Below are 21,135 nucleotides of genomic sequence, written 5' to 3'. Positions count from 1 at the left end.
GAATTCTGTCATATGCAGAAGTGGCCCAAGTAGATGGGTTGATTCAGACATTGAATCCTGTCTCTGAATCAGGGAGCCGAGCAAATATTACAGAAGTGATTTTCCTCTCTTGTCTTTCAGGTGAGGAGATCCAGCAGCTGTGCCTTGAGATCGCTGTGACTCAGGCACCGTCATCGCAGAGCGCAGCTGCACTGCTGGGCTTGTGGGTGATGCCACCACTGATCCATGGACTGAGCGTATGTAGTAGTGCCAGGTGCTGAGCATAGCCAGGGACCAGTCTTCTCGGAGAAGGCCACACTCACCTGGAGTGCGCTCTCTGAGTCAGGAGTAGAAAGAAGTTTAGGAATACTTGGTCTAGCTGGCCAGCAGCCTAGAAGACGACATGGCTCTAATCCTCCCCTTCCCATTTGTTTTAACTGCTTCTTGTTACTGAAGAGGATGGTCACAGATACTAACATTCCTTTTGGAACCAAGTTTGCTTGATAATATAGTGTGGATATCTCCCTGGGTATGGAGAGAGAGACAAATCCATCTTTACTGAATGCCTCTTCCCTGCATCTCTTCCTCCCTTTCTTGGAGTAGGGTACAACTATGGGGAATCTTGAAAGCCTGGTAGGATCTGGCTCCGCCTCCAAAGAGGGACACTGGGGAGGGAGTTGGAGGAATGAACATCTTTGCTTGAGGATTCAAGGTAGAAGTGACCCTTCCATTTTGTATTTGTGAAAGTCTGAGAGCATGTTCCAGACATTAGCCAAAGGTACATAAGAATAGACTAAATATGTAGAGATATATAATGAGGAGGAATTTTGAGTCTATCTGCTTCAGGGAAAAAAAGATATTCCATGAGAATTTCCTAAAGTTCTAACTTGATTATCAGTACATGGCCTATCTATAATCTGGCTGTAGTTTATTTCAAGTAGTACAAGATTCTCTTATATCCTCCATATCTGGGCTTTAGTCCTGCTTCTACATTGCTTTTGTGTTTGATCTTTCTTATTTGTCATGATGGTCTTTAGTTGAAGATGTGTGTTGTTGAAGTCTGCGCTTTCCTCTCTCGCTAGCACCATTACTCTCTCTTGTCCTCTCCAGTGTGTCCACCTAGCTGTCGCTTGCTGACCACTTGCTGTGTGCCTGATACTTGCTGGGACTCAATCCATGTTATAGACGTCAGCTTTAATGTCTCATGTCTCTGGCAGCTCATTTTAAAAGTTAACCTTCTTGAGTTGTAATTTATATATCCCCAAGTGTCTAGTTTAGTGGCGATCTTTGATGAGTCTTAGTACATTTGTTTCTAGTCATCTCCATGAGTCACAATTCACTCAGTACAACACTGGGCCTAGTTTGAGTCAGTCTCTACTCTCAGTTGAAGCTCAAGCTACCAATAATGTACTGTCTATAATTTTGTCTGTGTGTATATGGTGTATATGTGTATACATATTTATGTATGTTCAGGTGCATGGGGTATGTGGAGTACAGGGGGTGGAGGTCAAAAGTCAGTGTTGCCCGCCTTCCTTAATTTTTTCCTCCTCTTATTTCTTGAGACAGGGTCTCTTAGTGGACCTGAAACTCAGTGATTTGGTTAAACTGGCTGATCAGCAAGCCTCAGAAATCCTATTTTCTTTGCTTCCCCAGCCCTGGGATTACAGGCAAAGTACATGCCTTCTCACGTGGGTGCTAGAGATTGAAAGTGTGTGCACAATATACACTTTCCCAGCTGGGGCATCTCCTCGGACCCAAGTTTTATCCTTCTTTTCTCTCCCATTATTTTGTTAGTTCTTTGAGGATGTTGTACAATGTGCTGTGATCTAACTCCTTCCGTATCTACCTCCTTCCCTACTGACCCAACTCTATATCCTTTTCCTCTGTAAGTCCATCGAGGCCAATTTATGCTGCCCAGATACTCTTGAGAGTGTGACCTTCCGCTGGAGTAGAGTATACCTACCAGGAGTCACGTCTGTAGAGAAAACTGACTCTCTTTCCAGAAGCTGATGATTATCAATAGCCCCTAAGCTAGGAATGGGGCTTTCTTCCCAGCTCCCCTCTTCTCTCCATGCTGGAATTTGGTCTGGCTTGCACTTAACATAGATCTTGTGCATGCTGTCACAATTGCAAGGAGCTAATATATGCAGCTACCCTGTACATTTAAACTGCACATAAATTTTAGAAATTTGTTAGCATAAAATTATATTTTGAAACTTTGGGTCTGGGAAGAGTATTATTTCCACTTTATAGATTGATAAACTAAGATGTGTTTTGAGTAAAATTTGCTCAGGGTAATACATGAGAAGCCAGTGTATGGCTGATTTCAAAGCTTTCTACCCTTAACTCTTTCTTCCTGTTTAACCAAGTGTCTAACAGCCTATCCTTAGAATTTTCTCTAATTCCTGTAGGCCTTCCATTTCTGATTTAGACCTACTCAGCTCTTGACATCTGCTTTGGGTGTATGTTAATCATCGTAAACATGATCTGAGCTGTAATAGTCTTGAAGACATGCTCTTTAGAAAACTCATGCCACCTTAATGGACCTCTTGGAAGGATTGTATTGACTTTTTTCTTAGCCTACTTCTTCTATACTTGTCCATTACTATCAAACTTGTGTTTCTAGGAATGTTTAGGTGTCGTGTAACAGCTAATAATTAGTCCTGCCTCATCTTGCCTCTCATGCACTCTGAGATGTTTTGGTCAAGGCCACATGCTCAGTGGATGTAGATCCACACAGTTGCATGTGTACCCACACACATGCATACATATAGTGCATGAAAACCACAGAAATAACAGAAAAACCTGAAGAGCAACTACGACTTACTTTCAGAAGTAGCATTTTATTCCCAACTCTGAAAGATCTGAGGTCTCAGTTAAGCAGGGTAGTTGAATGGATTGACAGCTTCTCTTACTAGAGAACGTGCTTTTAAAAGTGAACTGGAGAAACTGGCGAAACAGGTCAGTTGGTCAGATGTTTGCTGTGTGAGCAAACGACCTAAGTTTGGATCTTCAGCTCTCCAGCATCCATGTAAATTTAGGTCAGGTATATTGTGTGCGTAAAGCACTAATGCTGGGAAAGTGGAGACGGGATCCAAGAAACACACTGGCCGGCCGGCCTATCCAATTGGTGAGCTCTGTGTTCAGTGAGGAACCCTGTCTGAAAAATTCAGATGGAGGGTGATTGAGGAGGACACCTGCGGTTGACTGCTAGCTTCCTCAAACCCTGCAGCACACACCCCTGTACACATGCACACCCACATATATGTGCAGCACATATGCAAGCACCACAGACAGAAAACCCAAAACAGTAAGGAAAGATCAGAGTAGCAACTGTGACATACTTTCCGAAGTAGCATTTTGTCCCCGTCTCTGAAAGGGTTTCAGCGATTCAGCGACTCAGTTGAGTGGATTGACAGGTCCTACATGTACACAGGAGACACCCTGGATCAGAAGTAAGTGAAACAGCTAGAGTTGCTATAGTTACAAGTGCCGGTGACCCTTTGAACTGTGAACCCATGGGGAAAATAAGGGAGAAAGAAGTAACCCACAGCTTTTAATCTGTCTTCTCTCCAACTCAGTGATGACTAGAGACTTGGAGCACCACACAGTCAGACTGACATGTTTATGTCTGACTTCTTCTATTTCCCTTCCAGATGAATATCAAGAAATACCTCCTGGTATCGTTGCCTCTGTGGGTAAAACATGTCTCTGATGAACAGATCCAGAGTTTTGTTGAGAACCTGATGGTGGTAGTTTTTAAAGCAGCTTCCCCACCTAGTCATCCTGAGTTGTGCCTGAGTGCCTTACAGGGTCTGAGCCAGGCCATGAAACTGCCCAGCCCGTCCCACCACCTCTGGAGTCTGCTCTGTGATGCTACTGGGAGAATTTTTGACCTCCTGCCAAATAGGATTCGGGTAAGGAACAAAAATATTTACATTCCTGACAGTTTATGCTTGGGCTTCTTGAAAGTCATTTTGGCAAGCAGGCTGGGGAATGTTTTAAGAATATGGGTGGGAAGACTAGCAAGAAATAACCACATTCTTCACTAGGAGTGTGTTTGCTTCCAAGATCTAAATTGAGGTTGAGTATTTAGAAACAAAGTTTTGAGCAAGCTTAGAGGTGAGTTAACCAGTGCTGTACCGGATGCCTGACGAAGATGAGTAAGTCCAGAAATCCCTAGCCAGTGCACCTTGGTGACAGTGCCTTATTTGTCGTATCTGTCATAAATCATCACTTTATTATCATTTACATATCACTTAGTTATCGCTGTCTCTCATACGGCTTCATGTCGGCCCTTCCCCTACCACTGAAGACTACCCACTAAAGTTTCACCACCAGGGTAAAATCTGCTTAGAATGATGGAATTCTGATAGGGAGAAAAAGTCCAGCCAAGCGAACACCCAGAACAATGGCGAAGACATTTTTCAATTGTGAAAAGACTGTCTGTATGTTTTGGTTTGGTAACAATAGAATCTCATCGGCAACTGTTACTGGGGATAAACAGATCTAATAATCTGTCGGAATATTAATTGAAGTGATATTCTTCTCTTCCACTGTATTTTGACATGCTTGAGATTTGTCTTTGTCAGAGAAGTGACCTCGAACTGTACATCAGTGTAGCAAAGTGCCTCTTGGAGATGACAGATGACGGTGCCAACCAGCTTTCCCAGATCACCCAGGTAACAATGCCCATCTACACATTCATTATTGAGGCAGAAATTACCCTTGAAGAGTTGTTTACAATATCCTTTTGGCCTAATATAGTTTTTCATCCAACTCGTTGCTGGGTAATTTTAGGGAGCTGACTTTCTCGTTCACTCGTCAGGTCTGGTAGCCAGCCTGGTGCTGTGAGCTGTGTTTAATGCATACTGTCTAGATGGATAGATACATGACTAACTTTTTAACACAGTTTCTTAGACTTTGTCAAGAATATTTTGTGTTACCTTTTGGCAAAAACGAGAATAGAACAATGTCTTTAAGGTAATACCCACAAAAATAGGAATATTCTGATCAATGAGCTTGGTATGTTGAAGGCATCAACAAATAGATCTCACCTTTTTTTTTTTTTTTGGTACTAGATACTGTCCTTTTATAATGCAAAAAGGTGGTCATTTGTAAAACAACTAGCCCCCAGACCCACCCACATAGCAAAATAAATACAAAATACTTTGTGAAGTTGGAATTCCAAGTAAGCACAAATCCTTTGGCACAAATACATTTCAAATGGCATACTTACTTGAATATAACTGTTCATACCATATAGTGCCATGCGCCCTTCATCCCGGTTGCTGGTCACTATCTTGTCCTTGTCAGGTTTGCTTGTTCCTTTAGCTGCATCACACAGCAGTGGTTTTGAACATGGTGTCTCTGGGCCTGGTGCTGACTAGACATGGGGATTCTCAAGATCCACTCGAGACCGTGAGACCTAGCAGTCTATATTTGAATAGTCTCCCAACCAGGCAGTTCTGGTGCATCCTAAGGTTAAGAACCACTATTACAGAGTGTTTGGCTCTCAGCGTTTTGGAGATTTGCTTATTTTAAACAGAGAGAAGCTGTTCAGGGAAGTGGTAAGAATGAGTCTCACTCTGTTGAGTGAAATCCAGATCTGTATCTTATGAGCAGTGTGGTCTTGGTTAAGTTACCTAACCTCTTAATTTCCCTGTCTGTGAAATGGGTACAATCGCACCTACCTCTTAGGGTTGTCCTGAGAGTTGGATGACCTGGCTCATGATAAGCTCTTGGAACAGTATCAGCTCAAAGCAAGATCTCAGCAGTTACTTATCACCACATTCTTCCTGGATGCACCAGAAGTCAACAGCTGGTAGTCTCTTTGAAAAAGCTTGTAGTTCTTCAGAACCATGCCAAGGAAGTTTGCCTACTCTGACATTAAAATCCATTGGCTTGTTTTGAATGTCAGCTCTCTGATAGATGTATGATTTTCTGACACCATACACTGGTCATTTGGAAATGGTAATTCGTCAAGTTTTGAAGGTCTTCTAAATGTTGGTATGTTTTATTATATGATGTGAAAACATCATATTTGTTATGATCCTCAGAAATCATATCAGAAAAGCACTCTAGACACAGGGAAGTTCTCAGACTCAAAGAAATAGGCAAGTTTTTTTCCTGAAAATTTAATTTTTATTAGAAGATTTAACTATAGGCATAAATACTATGAAGTATTTTTCTTGGGGTGCTGGGCTCATTTCTTTGAGTTTTTAATAAAATAGTCTATCTAGTAGACAGTTAAAATAGCCAGAGTTGGTCATCATTCCTTCATGGAATTAGTGCCCCATATAGAACTATTTCAGCTCTCAACTCGGCCTTACCAGTGTTTCTCCTTGATCCAACTATGACACTAGGTAGGGAACATAGCGGAATCTTTATGCATGTCTTCCTGGTTGGTTTTTTATTGTTTACATAAGTATAACTGCAATCTCAATTTATTTATTTTATATAGAGAGGTGTTTTATCTGTGTCTATAATCTGTGTATCATGTGTGTGCCTGGTGCCCATAGAAGCCAGAAGAGTGTCAGATCCCTTAGGACTGGAGTTATAGATGGTTGTAAACCACCGTGTGAGTGCTGGGACTTGTAATGGTGTCTGGAAGAATAGCAGATGCTTTTAGCCTTTGATCTACGTCTCATGTACCTCATAAATGGATTTAAAAAATAAGCGGTATTAAAAATGAAATGGGCAACTCGGTGGTGGTGGCGCACGCCTTTAATCCCAACACATGGGAGGCAGAGGCAGGCGGATAACTGTGAGTTCAAGGCCAGCCTGGTCTACAAGAGCTAGTTCCATGACAGCTAGGGCTATTACACAAAGAAACCCTGTCTCAAAAAAAAAAAAAAAAAACCTCCAGAATTCTGTGTCATATTTTTAAAACTGCTGCACTAAATATATATTAAGTGTTTAAATTGGTATTTGGAACATGGTAAGGATATAGCATGTGTTATATTATTATTGTGTATGCTTACTTGCCCACCTCTAAACACAATTATGGTTTTCATGAAAAGACAAAAATATGGCATCTCAGCTCTCTCCTGAATGCGCAGGCAGCTAGGCTCCGCAATAGACAATGGATAGAAAATAACATCGAGCTCATGGTTCCTGACTGCCTCTGCCTTGGGGTTCTCCTGACTTACAAATAACTGAACAATTGTCGTCCGACCCCCCCCCCCCCCAGGACAACATAGAAAAGGCTGCCTTTGTCAAATTGTACTTGGTCTCTCAAGGCCGACTCCCCTTGATGAGCCTAATGGATCTGATCACGGCTGCCATGCGGCACCATGAGAAACAGACTCTGGCCTGGATGATTCTGCACTGCCTTTACCAGGCACGCATTGTGAGCCATGCCAACACAGGTGAGGACAGAAACGGTGGCCTGCTGTCTCTCTTCCGCTGCATGCGTCTCCTCAACTTAAAAGCTAACTTGTGTGCTCAGGGTTCATGATGTGAAATTCCCAAATGATCAGTAAAGATACTATGGAACAGAAAAACTAGCTTGTTTGCTGAAGGCGGTTTGGCCTTCCCCCAGATGAATGGTGTCTTCAGTGGGTGATAAGTTGTGGCTCATACCATCTAGTTCTTAGATATAGGAATGAATTCTTTTGAAGATTTTCATATTGTTTGTGTTCGTCTAGACCAGGTTCTCAACCAGGGTTGCAACCCTTTTGAGGGTCAAGTACCCCTTTCACAGGGGTCACATATGATATATCCTATATATCAGATATTTATATTATAATTCATAACAGTGGCATAATTACAGTTGTGAAGTAGCAGTGAAAATAGTTTTATTGTTGGGGGTCAGCACAACATGAGGAACTGCATTCAAGAGTCACATCATTAGGAAGGTTGAGAACCACTGCTCTAGACCCTCATGGACACAAACACTAAAGTTGCTTCTGTCAATTTTACTTTAGTTTTCTGAACACACAGATGGGAATTGATTCTGCCTGATGATAGAAAATGTTTTTTTTGGGGGGGGGTCTATTTAATTAAGAGTCATAAAGGGAAACAAGCAAAGTTAAGTAGTCTATGTGAAAAGACTTCTCAGGCTTTCTTTTTTCTCAAAGAGATCTAAGTGTTAGGATTAAAGGTGTGTACTGCCATGCCGGGCATGTTTTGCTTATAGAGCATTTTAGACATTGGACGGTAAGAGCCTCCAGACAATGGAACTTGCTCTTGGCATCTCTGACCTTGGCTGTATGTTTATTAGGTCAGTTGATACATTGCGATTGTGCAGTTTGCTTATTTGCCTTACTGTCTAAGTACTAAAAACATGACCTTTTTTAATTTAAGTAAATATATTTTATGTATTATTGGCGTGCACGTGTGTGTGTGTGTGTTTGCACGTGTGCACTATGGTATATGTGTGGAGCTTAGAGGACAACTCTGGGTCTTTCTTTTGACTGTAGGTTCCACAGATCAAGCTCAGATCATCAGGCTTTCCTGGCAGGCACATTCACATTGATAAAAATGCTTAGAATATACTGGGTCTGTCTGATGTTACTTTTGGTTCTGATGAGCCTACTTGCAAAAGTAGTTCTCCTTTCCTCTCACTAAGTCCTTAGGACCTCCCTAAGTAGTTTTTCCTGTGCTGGAAACCCTCATTTAAAAACAAAAAAAGATCATTTATCAATGTCTATACTGACATTTCTTCTCCAGTTTCCCTACCGTGGCTGGCTGGTGATTCTCTTTTTATGTCTCTGGGATGGGCTTCTATTACTCTGCTGTATTGAGAACAGGAGAGCAGAGGAAGACTGTAAAACAGCTAAGGACCACGATGCAGTGTTACTGCCTAGTTGCAGTCCAGATTTCTCCTGAATGCCAGGGGCAGTGACATCTCTAGCACTGCATCTCTTACAGTGATGATGGTTACTGCTGATGTGTTTCAGGCGTGTTGAAGAGACTGGAGTGGCTCCTGGAGCTGATGGGTTACATGAGAAACCTTGGGTACCAACCAGCGTCTGACCAGAGTGTGGCTCTCCATGAGGTACATACAGAAGCAGCGGACTTACCTTAAAATGTAAAGTTTATATTTTCTTTCCCAAAAAAGACTCAGTGGCTGTCTTCACTGCTGTAGCAAATACGTGAGGTCATCAGCTCACAAAGTGAAAACATTCATTTGGTTCACACTTTGGGGTTCTCGCACAGGATCTACGGATCCCATAGTTTCGAACTTGTGAAGTGACACATCATGGAAGGAGAGTATTGCTGACCCAGATCTCAGACCCGTAGTTCTTTCAGGTCACCCCCCCCCCAAAGATCTCCCACTAGTTACCACCTCCATGGGGTCTCCTGCTCAACCTGGAAGCCAGGGCCTCTGGGGTCACCCAAGACTCAATATGGAACTCACTCTCCACAGGGTCTCCTACCTTCCAATAGCACCACCCTGGGGACTCAGACTGGAAGTCTTTGGGGTCACCCAAGACCCAATATCAAGCACATTCTCACAGCTTTTCTTCTGTTTGCTATGAGAAACACTGGAAATGTCACAAGGAAGCAATGACTCTTGCCATGTTTCTGGAGATTCTCAGGACTGTCTTTTGAGATTTTTTTTTTTTTTTTTTTTTTTTTTTGGCCATTCCAGAACTCACTCTGTAGACCAGGCTGGCCTTAAACTCAGGGATCTGTCTGCCTCTGTGTCCTAAGTGCTGAGATTAAAGGGGTGTCCCCCTCCACCCCACTCTGGCAAGAAATACTTTTAACAAAACATGTTCTTTGATTCAGAAGACCTCTAGTTAGAAAGAGGGTTCTCATACAGTTTGTGGGGGAATGCCAGGCTCAGACCTCTTCTCTGCACACATGTGACTAAAAATACCTAGGATGAAGAGATTCCTGAAGTGTGTGCCAACACCTGCATGCAGCATGTGGAGTAGGATTTCATCACATCTTCAGCATGACCTATGATACCCCCAAAGAAAAGGCCTCTTGTAATGGGTAGTTGTAAAAACACCCAATAAGACAAACATAGCTCTTTCCCCACTTTTTCTTCTTAATTTTCCTTGGAGGCATTCTTCCTGGTTGAGAATAATTTAAATAGCCTGATATGTTCTTTGAAATCCTGTACCATTTGTCTCAAGAGTTGTGTATCTTTTTGAAGTTATTAATTTTTTGCTTGTTTTTTGAGACATGGTTTCTCTGTGTAGCCCTGGCTGTCCTGGAATTCACTATTTAGACCAGGCTGGCTTCAAAATTCACAAAAATCCATCTGCCTCTCCCTCCTGAGTGCTGGGATTAGAGGCATGTGCCACCTGAATTTATTAAAATTTTAATTCATCAGTTTGGATCTTGAGAAACTGAAAAATACTTTAAAAAAACTTTTTGGCTAATGCAGTCTCTTTCTTACTTCCTGAGCTTTTATTAACTTTCTGTTTATCTTACAAAAATCTCAAAATACTTAGCATGCAAATTAGCTGGTTAAAGTATAATTGAAATCACAGTAATTCAGCATCTTGGAAGTGTCCCCATTGCCATGTCTAAGTTTTTTACAAGTATCTAGTGTAGTCTGAAGGCGGATAGATTCCAGACAGATTTTTTTTTAATGCCTAAAGATAAACTTTTTATTGTTTAAAAATAACATCGAATGTTTCATATTCTTAAAAATCAGTTTTGTCCATATAATAAATATCTTTCTTAAGTTTATCTAGCTCTTTAAAACACCAGAAATGGTGACGTATTTAGATCTTGATATGATTAAGAATAAATTATATTTCTCCTGAAGTGTTGGAGGAATGATCCACCTCACAGACGGGAAAGTCAAGGAACCTTCCGAAGCACAGTGAGGCTCTGCAGTCAGCATGGAGCTGAGTTTGCTCTTGAGGGTAGTTCCTCTTCTGGGGCCGCAGTGAGAGAAGGGGAAGACGGCCTTGCATCACGGTGGAGGCTGTGTTCGTGAACCTGTATCACTCCGAATAGAACATGAGCTCACGTTACTTCTATTTCCTTAACAGGCTTTGGACTTCTTGCTGCTGATATTTGCAGCTGCGGTGATGGCGTGGGCAGACCATGAGGCCCCACTTCTCCTTGGCCTCAGTGCCAGTTGGTTGCCATGGCATCGGGAGAATGGCGCTAGTGGGCCAGCAACAGCCTTGCTTGGCAGGAGTCCGATGCATAGAGTGACCATGCAGGAGGTTCTCACTTCCCTTCCCAGTAGCATGCTACTGCTGCTACAGAAAGAGCCGTGGAAGGAACAGACCCAGAAGGTGAGGGGTGGCAGCTGCCTGCTTAGCAGGGCAGGCAGGCTTTTGTCTCCAGCTCTCACTGCTGTAGGATGGAAGTGGGAATTAAATAAAGCTTGGATCGCACCAAAGGCTTTCATACATAGCCCCAAGTATCACTTTATGCCATGTCCTGCAGACCGAGGCCAGCAAAAGCTCGTGGTATCTGTTGTCTAGAGACAACAGCAACTCCTTTATGGTGAGGGGCAGCTAGAGATAAAGCCTGTGTCTCCATTCATTATTGAGGGCACACGCGCTCTTGATCCTAGGTGGAAAGGATGCTTTTACCTCCAGTCCTTGAAGTCAGGCAGACGAAATCAAGATTTGGGATGGTTTGCTGTGTGGAAAAGAGACAGACGCATGTCCAGGGGAGGCTCAGAACATTCTAGAGGAAGTGTAGGTCTAGAGTGAGTAGCTCTCTTACTGTAACACAGCAAAGGGCCCATTTGGCTTATTCCTTTTTTTTTTTAATTTGAGACAGGGTTTCTCTGTAGCTTTGGAGCCTGTCCTGGAACTAGCTCTGTAGACCAGACTGGCTTTGAACTCCCAGAGATCTACCTGCCTCTGCCTCCCAAGTGCTGGGATTAAAGGTGTGCGCCACCACCACCCGGCTTTATTCTTTTTTTTTCCTTCTTTTTTTTTTTTTTTTTTTTTTTAAAGCAGGGTTTCTCGTAAAGCTTTGGAGCCTGTCCTGGCACTTGCTCTGTAGACCAGGCTGGCCGCGAACTCATGGAGATCCGCCTGCCTCTGCCTTGCAGGTGCTTTGATTAAAGGTGTGCACCACTGCCAGCTTCCATTTGGCTTATTTTATCTCACAGAGCCACTATGTGTACCTGCCGTAGCTGGCCTGTTCTAGAGCCTGATCAGGGTTTTATTACAGCCCTATCCCATCACCTCTGACCTCAGGAAAGCCTGTGTCCTAGGAAGCACTTTGGGATTTAGTCCTCCAGTGAGCAAACTCAGCAGAACACAGGGGACCATTGTCTCCTTTGCTCGGCTTTATCTGGCTCCATCCCGTCTTTAATACAACTAATTGGAAGATCCTTTTTTGAATCCCATTTGATCAAAACTCGATTCTTATGATGTTGAAAGCTTTAAGCTAATGCTTGGTTGCTTATTTTTAAGATATGAACATTAATCCTTAAAAGCATTCTGAACCATGAACTCGGCCTTAGCTACGCCTAACCTGCACTGAGCGTCTCAGCTGAAAGGCCTTTCACAGTTAAGTCAGATAAGATTAGGAGGCTGCCCCAAGCTTTGCAGTTTTTGTTCTACCAAATAAGTGCTCACTGTATTTGGTACACCAAAATAAGTGTAGTCTCTTCTGTTATTTCCAGATTGGGACACTGTTCGCTTTAGATAAAGGATAGACATCTTAGGTTGATTATATATTTGTAGTAACTATTTGTCTGCTAGTAAGTTATTAGACAAGCTGAGGAAGGAAATTTTATGAGCCTATTATCCATAGCCAAAATGCATATGGAACCAGCGAGAGGTAGCATGATGGACAAAAAATAGCTTTGCAGCCAGGTGTAGCTAGGCTCAAATCTTGACTCTGCTGTTCAGAGGGAGGTGGCTTGGGCAAGGTCACTAACCTGGCAGCCTCTCAGGGTGACTAGAGATAATGTTAATGATAAACAGAGTCCTCTGAGCCTAGCTCACTTATATCTGTAGGGGAAATGGGTTAGACTTGGTGAGGCCTTTTGGTTTGGGAGCTGTGTCTTTTGGCCCTGTCTCACCTCTGTACCCCTCCACCCCTCAGTGTTGGTCTTACTTCCCGTCTCATTCCTTCTACTCCAGCCTCAGCAGGAACCGCTAGAAGACTGTTGCCCTTCTTCTCATGTCTGCAGAGCCAAGAGACCACTGATCTCATGCTGATGGTGGTCTCTAACGTCACTAACAATGTTCTTTTTCACCCTAGTTCATTGACTGGCTATTTAGCATCATGGAAATTCCTAACGAAGCCTTTGCAGCAAAGTCTAAGGATCTTCTGAAAGGTATTAATTACTTCATGCTTTATGCCCACCATGGGGTAAACCACCCATTGCTGGCCGTGATGTGGAAGAGCATAGTTGGACACATGGTTTCAAAAAAATGTCCTTAATGTGACCTTGCAAGTCAGAAAAATGGGTTAAAAAGGAGGATTAGTGCCTTTAAACTTAACTTTTAGATAAGTGTACCAGGTATTTTATTACAATAGTAAAATAGTTAAAATTTATAAAATTCAAGAAAGTAAAAATACAGTGAGCAGAAATTCAGACAGAGTTCTGGAGACAGCTTTGATGCCTTCCTAGGACTCAGCATCTTTGTGATCTGGAACAGCTGAGAAAGTGCAGTAGACAGTTCTGGTTTCACCTTTCGTGGTTTAGAATTATTTTTAAATTCTAAAATGAATTCTTCCACTGGCTTCTAGTAATAGTCGGTGCTGCTTAGGGAACTAGGCATCCAGGGTTTCCCTGTTTTATACTTCTCCATGGACTGTCACACTATGACTGTAGGAAACCCCAAGTGTAGAAGATCTTTCTGAAAGTTTTATAGAGTCCTAAACTCAGACACGAGGTGTGATTTGGCCATCAGTCTCCTGATCTGAGATAGCTTGAACTTGTCACCTATGTCCTGGGTTCTGGACATAGCCAGTGGCTACTGCATTGTCATAAGACATAGATTGAGAAGTGCCGTTCCATTGGCCTACCCTGTGGTGATTATCTAGCTTGGAATATACTCATATTTTACTTTAAGGAAGGTATAATAATATTATTACTAAACAACCAAGAATTATGGGTGAACAGGAAGCATGCAGATGGGGGTCAGTGCCTAATGTGGTTCTCATACAGCACAGGGCTTCATTGCAAGTCAGGGCTGTGATGAAGATATTTCACTTTATCCATTCCTAGGGAGCTGGCAATAAGAGTCCCTCTGTCTGTGTGCTGCAGGGAGTCTGGGCTGGTGATTGATTCAAACATATGCTGCAGTTACAAAGCTAACAACTGATATCAATAAAGACAACATCACTTGGCTTAAGGGATCACACTTTTACTAGATCACTTGGCTTACTGGATTGACCTGGGTGCCCTACATTCCTTCGCATTCTCTCCTTTTACATAATATCTGAATATATTAATATGCTAGAATAAGACAAGAAATATGTACTAATTACTAAAAGATATAATTCCGAATTTCTCTACTTTAAGTTGCTTCTTGGGTCCCATAACACAATAGGAAATACATACCTTACAGACATATGTCTACGTAAAATTTAGTGTAGTATACTTGCTTCATTGAGCACATGAACTCAGCCTTATTATAGGTGTGGAGGTTTTTTTTAAGCATTTAATGGAGATAATTGTGTTCATGTATAATAGAATGCAAATTTAAAATAAATTGTTACAAAGGGAACATACTCATGCAAATAGTAATGCATTAAGAAAAACAGTATCACTAGCATGCCAAAAGTCTATAGTTTTGCAGACTTTCCTATTTACTGATTATAGGCTAACTTTCAAAAAAGAAAAAAAAAAACCCGCCAATTACCTTTGCAATCTGTAAAACCTGTGAGGTTTTTTTTTGGGGGGGGGGGTACTATAAAAATTCTAAATTCTGCCAAGCTTTGAGGGGAATCATTGTTAGTCTTGAAGACTAGTTGGGTGGGGAAGTGCCAAGCTCTGCTCTGACACGTTTGATAAGATGACCTTTTGACACCCAGCACAGCTCTGTCAGATGCATCTGTGTGCTCTGTGCTCTTGTCCTCCTAGCTACCCTCCTGTCCTTGCGGGTTCTGCCGGAGTTTAAGAAGAAGGCTGTGTGGACCAGAGCATATGGTTGGTGACATCCCAGGAGCCAGCAGCATCCCCACTGAATGAGACAGACCAGAGAGACAGAAGGTTTTCGGCACTGGTGACTGAGATTGGTGAGAACTGATCCTCTCAGTTAGAAACCACGAGAAGGTGGCTTCATACTGTGGCCAGAAAAGGGGTGCCTTACTCTGGTACTCTGGGTATTTGAAGCAGAAATAGGAACATGACTTCTGTGTGACCTAAGTTCATTGTAAAAAATTCCTTTTCTTTGTGAAAACTGAATTATATTTTCTCTCCCTTAAATTCTAGTAAAATAATTTTATGAAATTTGTGTAATGCAACCTTTATTTTTATGCCTGTGGTTTGCCGGTGAAAGTGAACCATAGAGGTGTCAAGGGTATGATGATCTATTTCCGTTGTTAGCCACAGAAGAAGTCACTGAGTCAGTGAGTTAGACAGGTTTTATCCTTGCTGATAAAGCACACTTAAGAGAACTGCTATGCACATTCAGATCGCTAGGCGTGACACCCACTGGTACCCAGGTTAGGTTCCTCAGTGACAGACAGGTGTAACTCCTGTGCTTGGTTGTTATGCGTCCAAGTGAACTCATATCTACTTCACAGTAGCAGTAGCCGCAAAGGAGACTGTGAGTTCACAAAGAAATCCAAGGTAGGTCTGATGAATCCCGTGATGCTGATCCATTCCTCTGGAGATGGTGCATCCTACTTGGCAAGGTGTCTGACAGCAACCTCAAAGGTAAAGAAAGCAGCACCATGGGAGAAGCAGCACCGTGAGGACTCTAGAAGCCATGTAACTCTCTGAACAAGTATCTGGTCCCTGGCAGGTGGGATACACTCGGTGACAAGGCCTACGTCACAGGGGAGGCAGCCCCGAGCAAACCATCTGAACTAAGTTTCCGCAGTAGAAAGATGATAGGATGTTAGACAAGCAAAAACAGATAGCTGTGTCCTCAGGAGATATCACCCATTTTATAACTCTCCGCTCCTTTCACCAGAGTGATCCGCGGCCTAAAGGTTTGAGAGATATCACAAGTCTAGGCTAATGCAGTGGCTAGAAACTCAGGCAGCATTTTAATTTTGTCCTAATTATTGTGACTTCACATGGGCTCAGTCTGCAACCAGTCATATGAATGTACAAACAGGTAATCATTGGGAAGAAAAGTCATGACACTGAACACCAGGTGTTTTTGCATCTGCCACGCACAGTGCCTGGGGGCTTCACAAACACCACACAACTTCTACTACTCAGAGGTGGCACGTATCTCCTCGTCCCAAAGTGCACCTGGCACGTTCAAAGTAGCACTACTAATTTTATTTTCCAGATATATAATCTCTTTACAAGTTAGACTACAAGGAAATAAGTTTAAGCCAAGGGAGAACGAAGTGATAATGATTTATACCAGCCTTTTTCTCGTCCCATGTGTAATAGAGACTGAAAGACTTCTAGCATTTACTGTTGGGTGCCAGACAGTCAGTACACTAGACTTTTCATTTGGCTTAGCTTGTTTGAAGTCTTGCAACAATGCCCAGGGAATACTGTTTTCTATTTTAAGATGGAGCAAAAATATTTAGTAAGTGGGAGAGTTTTGCCTAAAAGCAAGGTCCTAGAGCCTAGATCCAAAGCTATTGCTACTGCATCAGACACCTTGGCTCCCACTTTAAGGTGCAGATCTGCTAAGAGAAACACCAGGCTGTTGGCACTGGGAAGCTTGAGCCTAGTGGAGCAAGCCAAGTGTGTCTGCATGCATTAAAGAGCTGTGGATTCCAGGGTACCTTGGAAACACAGGAGACTGAGCCCTGAAGAGGAAGTGGGCACTGGAGACATCGTGAATCAGCAACCAAGCATTTGCTGATGCCCAGGAAAGGAAGAATCTGCCTAGACTTCAAATTTCAGATTTCTCGTGTCTTTTCAGCCTGATTTCTTTTCAAACCTGGTATTTCCTCCTGTCCTTCACAGGAAAACAGAAGTTTACAAAAAGAAGGAAACAGAATAATCTCCAGTCTCCTCTTTTCTAGTTCTTTCTGTTTTGATCAGTCATGGATGGAAGTCATGAGGTTTTCTGCCTATGGACCTCTAAGGATTCTAAATTGGTAGCTCTAAAGATTAAACTCAAAGGTAGGCCAACGAAATAATAGCCTCTCTCCTGGTTACCTGTATGACCCCCAAATAAGAGTTAAATTGTTCTATCACAATGTGCCACTTTGTTTGACACAAGCAAGCTGCTGTTTCTTTTTTAGACCATGTTCTTAACTACACAAAGGAGTCTTGGTTTCAAGTTCTCTCTTGTCAGCTTTTGAAAACAGGAGTTGCCAAGACGAATAGTATTTGGGGATGCACCAGTGTAGGGTTGACGCTACATTGTACCTCAAGAAATATCCAAACACAGATTGGATTTGGAAAGTGTGCATTTGGCAAAGATGTGGGTATCCATGCAATTGTCTAAAATCATGTTACAGTCATAATTTAATAGCCCCATGGTACCCAAGGGGCTGCTAAAAACATTTTATGACTTGAATTAGTAATGTTAACATTAAGTAGAGGATGGAAGAGTTTTAAGATGCTAATGTCACCTTTTAAGGTTTGGTAAAGGTGATTGTAGTCAAAGCTGAGGAAGAAAAGACATCTGGAGTGGAAGCCCCATTTTTCTTAGGGAACTCGTCATCATAAAAATTAGGGCTAATAAGTTGCCCCTGCGTAACTTAGGAGGCAACTCTGATCATCTTTTGGAGATAAATCAAAGAGTTCAAGTTCCAAGAAGTCCAACTGTCTTCCTATTTCTGTTAGCTACAGCTCAAACTGGCAGTGTTCCTGTTAGAGCAGCTGATGAGATCTACAGTTCACATCTACACTAATCTTACTGAACTGGCTAGCATCTTGCTCTTGGATGTCCAAGCCTCTAGAACTGTAAAACGTAAATTTCTGTAGTTTTGACAACCAAGCCCTGTGGGAGGGGGTGCACTTTGTGACACAGCAACAGCCTGAGCTAAGACACAGAAGATATTTGATAGGTATCTAAGTATACGTATTGCTCAAGCTGCTTGGCTCTAAGGGCCGGGGCATTTGTCTATAGAGTATCTAAGTCTATGTAATGCTAAAGGTGATTGGCTCTAAAGGCAGGGCATTTGTCTATAGAGTATCTAAGTATGTGTAATGCTCAAGCTGCTTGGCTCTAAGGGTGGGGCATTTGTCTATAAAGTATGTTATCCTAGGATTAAAGAGGATACTTTACAGCGTTCCCTTCCTATAAATCTGCTAGTTGTGATTGCAGAAGTTAATCAATTGGTTTCTCAAGTCAATTGAGCTTACTCCACTGAATCTATTTCTCATCAACTTCACACAGAAACATTTAGACCTCACACTGTGTGAAGTCCACAGACCTGGTGCAGCAAGGTGTGCTGTGCCTATGGAAGATGTGTTCATAAGGCACGGTCGAGGCGGAACAGAATATGTGATGCCTGCAGGAATCCATGTAATAGATTGTTGTCGAGTTCTCAGTTCTCTTTCTCTAGCATATGCCCAGGGCTGTATCTGCTGCAGGGTGACCCATAGCCCGTCTTCTGTCTTGTGTGATGGGCAGGAACGAAGCCTCACATTTTCTTCTGTTTGACAGAGAAGACTTTGAGGACATCTTTTCTTTCTGTGTAAAGATGGCTGTAGGTGAAATACATTCCTACGGTGCAAAAGGAAGTGAGGTGGGTTAACCATTCCTTTGAAAAGGTCTGCGGTTTTAGGACACAGGCAGGGGGCTGCTTGCATTCTGGGAGCTACACAGTTGCAAGGGAGGCTCAAGAAGAGCAATGAAGAACCATCCAGATTGTATGTAGAAGGAATGCAAGCAAACTCTTCTGTCCAACTGACTCTACTGCAGGCTAGCCCACCCCTCCCCCTCTTCTTTAGTAGCTTTTCCTACTGCCTCTGAACAGTCTGCTTTTCTTCTTCATACTTGTGCGGTATTCTTACACTTGGAAGCTGCTGCCTCGCAGACACGATTAGTATCTTGATAAGCTATGAGGGGTGGAGTAAATCATAGAAGTCTTTCCCCCAGTTTCTTGGAAAACAATGTTAGTAAGTTTGTGCAAATATAATTTTCTATTAGCCCACACTACATTTGAGTAAATTACTCTTAAATAGCTCCACTCCTTGATTGCATATCTCCTACATACGTTACTGTAGTACATTAGTGGGTTCGGTGTGGTTATTTCCACACATAACACATGACATGCAATGATCAAATCTCACCTCCCTTCTGCCATTCTCCCAGCCCCTCATAATCACAATTCAAGTATCATGTCAATTTTTAAATTTTCACATGTAAGAGAGAACACTCTGGCTTGCTAACATGCCCTCCATTTCCATCCAATGTCCTAGAATAACAGGAATTATTTTTGCTGGCTAAGTGTCCCACTGTGTGATCAAGCATGATATTTTCTCTATCCATCCATGTGGGCTGACTCGTGGGCTGGTTCCTTATCTTCCTGTTGTAAATAGTGCCACAAATATCACGGGTATGCCTTCTCTCTCCCGGGCTGCTAGCTCCACTTCCTTCTGTCCTCTGAGGGGCAGCTGGATCATACGGTAGCTCTATTTTTAGACTTTTTGCAGAACTTCCACACTGCTGCAGTAGTAGCCACACTAATTTGCATTCCCCACAACTATAGTAGTTTCTTTTTCTCCATATCCTCACTAGCATTTGTTTTTGTTGTTGTTTGATTGGTAACCGCCAGTCTGCCTGGACTGAAATGGTAGTTCACTGATTGTGTTTCCCTGATGGTTAATAAAAGGAAAAGTATTTTTCATAGTAATTGACTGTTTAAACATATCCTTTATAAGTCTACTCAAATCACAAACACATTTTCTATTTGTATTACTTATTTCGTATTAATTTTTTTAAGGTCTCTATCTCCTGAGTAGTTGGCGACAGTTTTCCTCCTCTCTGTACGTTGTCCCTTTGCTCTTTTATTTGGTCTGCTGTGTAGAAGCTTTCTAATCTAATTCATTTCATTAATCTCATTAATTCTTCCTTGTGTTTCCTGACCTCTTGACATCTCATTCAAAGAATTATCGTGTGTACCATATTTTTAAGTCTCCCACTGATACTTTCAGAGTTTTGGGTCTTACATTAAAGTATTTGATAGTTTTGAATTCTTTCTGTGTAAGGTGAGGGTCAGGCCATGTGTCAGTCTTTTGCATGTGTATCTTTTGTTCTCCCAGCACCATGTGTTTCTCTCATTGTTATTGTTGTCATGTTTATTTTGGTCTTTTATGCCAGTGCTATCCTGCTTATTACTGAGCCTCGTGTCTTGCAGTTGGGTATTGAGATACCTCCAGCTTTGTTCTTTCTGCTTTAGGGTATGGGGCTTACATACTAATGTTATGGGTTTTATTGTTGTTATGTGAAGCATGTTATTTGTTGTTTTATTCCTTTTAAAATTATTTTCTTAAAAGCGTATGTGTGAGCATGTGTTTATGGTACTGCACATGTGGTATGCCGGTGTGTATGCCACGTGTGCAAATGTAGTGGCCAGAGGAAGACATAGCTCTTGGCTGTGCCACTCCCTGCCTTATTCCACTGAGGCAGGGTCTCAGTGAACCTGGAGCTGGGCTAGCAGCCAACGAGCCCCAGCAATTCTCTTGTTTCTACCTCCTACAGCCCCAGAGCTATAGGTATGTGGCCACATCTAGCTTTTTGGTGGGTGCTGGGGATTCAAATTCAGGTCCACATGCTTGTGTAGCACAGCTCTTACCACTGAGTGGTGATCTCGGTCCTCAAAATGTCAACAGAGTTTTGATGGAGATTGCATTGAATCCGTAGATCACTTTGAGTGATATGGACATTTAATGATTGCTGCCAATCCATGAAAACTGGCAACCTTTGGGGGCTGGAGACATGGTTCAGAGGTTAAGAGCATTGCCTGCTCTTCTAAAGGTCCTGAGTTCAATTCCCAGCAACCACATGGTGGCTCACAACCATCTGTAATAGGGTCTGGTGCCCTCTTCTGGCCTGCAGGCATGGACACAGACAGAATATTGTATACATAATAAATAAATAAATGTTAAAAAAAAAACTGGCAATCTTTTCACCTTTTAGTGTCTTCAGGCTCTCTCCCCAGTGC

General features: G+C 42.4%; 2 protein-coding genes across 10 annotated transcripts in view; one reads left to right on the top strand and one right to left on the bottom strand.

The window, feature by feature from the left end:
• Focad (focadhesin) overlaps window positions 1-21,135 on the top strand; it is a 1,203,139-nt gene that overhangs the window by 1,173,279 nt on the left and 8,725 nt on the right. For 4 of the 7 annotated variants that reach the window (XM_050157367.1, XM_050157363.1, XM_050157364.1 and 1 more), the window contains 8 exons: window positions 121-236; window positions 3,636-3,896; window positions 4,572-4,661; window positions 7,172-7,349; window positions 8,883-8,980; window positions 10,941-11,192; window positions 13,129-13,204; window positions 14,960-15,328. In XM_050157367.1, coding sequence (XP_050013324.1) covers window positions 121-236; window positions 3,636-3,896; window positions 4,572-4,661; window positions 7,172-7,349; window positions 8,883-8,980; window positions 10,941-11,192; window positions 13,129-13,204; window positions 14,960-15,033 — 1,145 coding nt within the window. In that variant the 3' untranslated portion in view covers window positions 15,034-15,328. Of the gene's footprint in view, window positions 1-120; window positions 237-3,635; window positions 3,897-4,571; window positions 4,662-7,171; window positions 7,350-8,882; window positions 8,981-10,940; window positions 11,193-13,128; window positions 13,205-14,959; window positions 15,329-17,037; window positions 18,120-18,181; window positions 18,331-21,135 lie in introns of those variants that run through there. The other 3 variants (XR_007594464.1, XR_007594465.1, XR_007594463.1) reach the window with 2 other exon arrangements.
• Window positions 18,544-21,135, bottom strand: part of Hacd4 (3-hydroxyacyl-CoA dehydratase 4) — a 24,885-nt gene continuing 22,293 nt past the window's right edge. For all 3 annotated transcript variants that reach the window (XM_050157380.1, XM_050157378.1, XM_050157379.1), the window contains exon 7: window positions 18,544-18,692. In XM_050157380.1, the coding sequence (XP_050013337.1) occupies window positions 18,610-18,692 (83 nt within the window). In that variant the 3' untranslated portion in view covers window positions 18,544-18,609. The remainder of the gene's footprint in view (window positions 18,693-21,135) is intronic.

The sequence above is a fragment of the Alexandromys fortis genome, unplaced genomic scaffold (assembly GCF_014885135.2).
Source record: "Alexandromys fortis isolate MF-2015 unplaced genomic scaffold, M_Fortis_MF-2015_v1.1 scaffold_64, whole genome shotgun sequence".
NCBI classification, from domain to species: Eukaryota; Metazoa; Chordata; class Mammalia; order Rodentia; family Cricetidae; genus Alexandromys; species Alexandromys fortis.
Note: the sequence above shows the minus strand (reverse complement) of the source record. Positions and strands in the feature narration are given on the sequence as shown.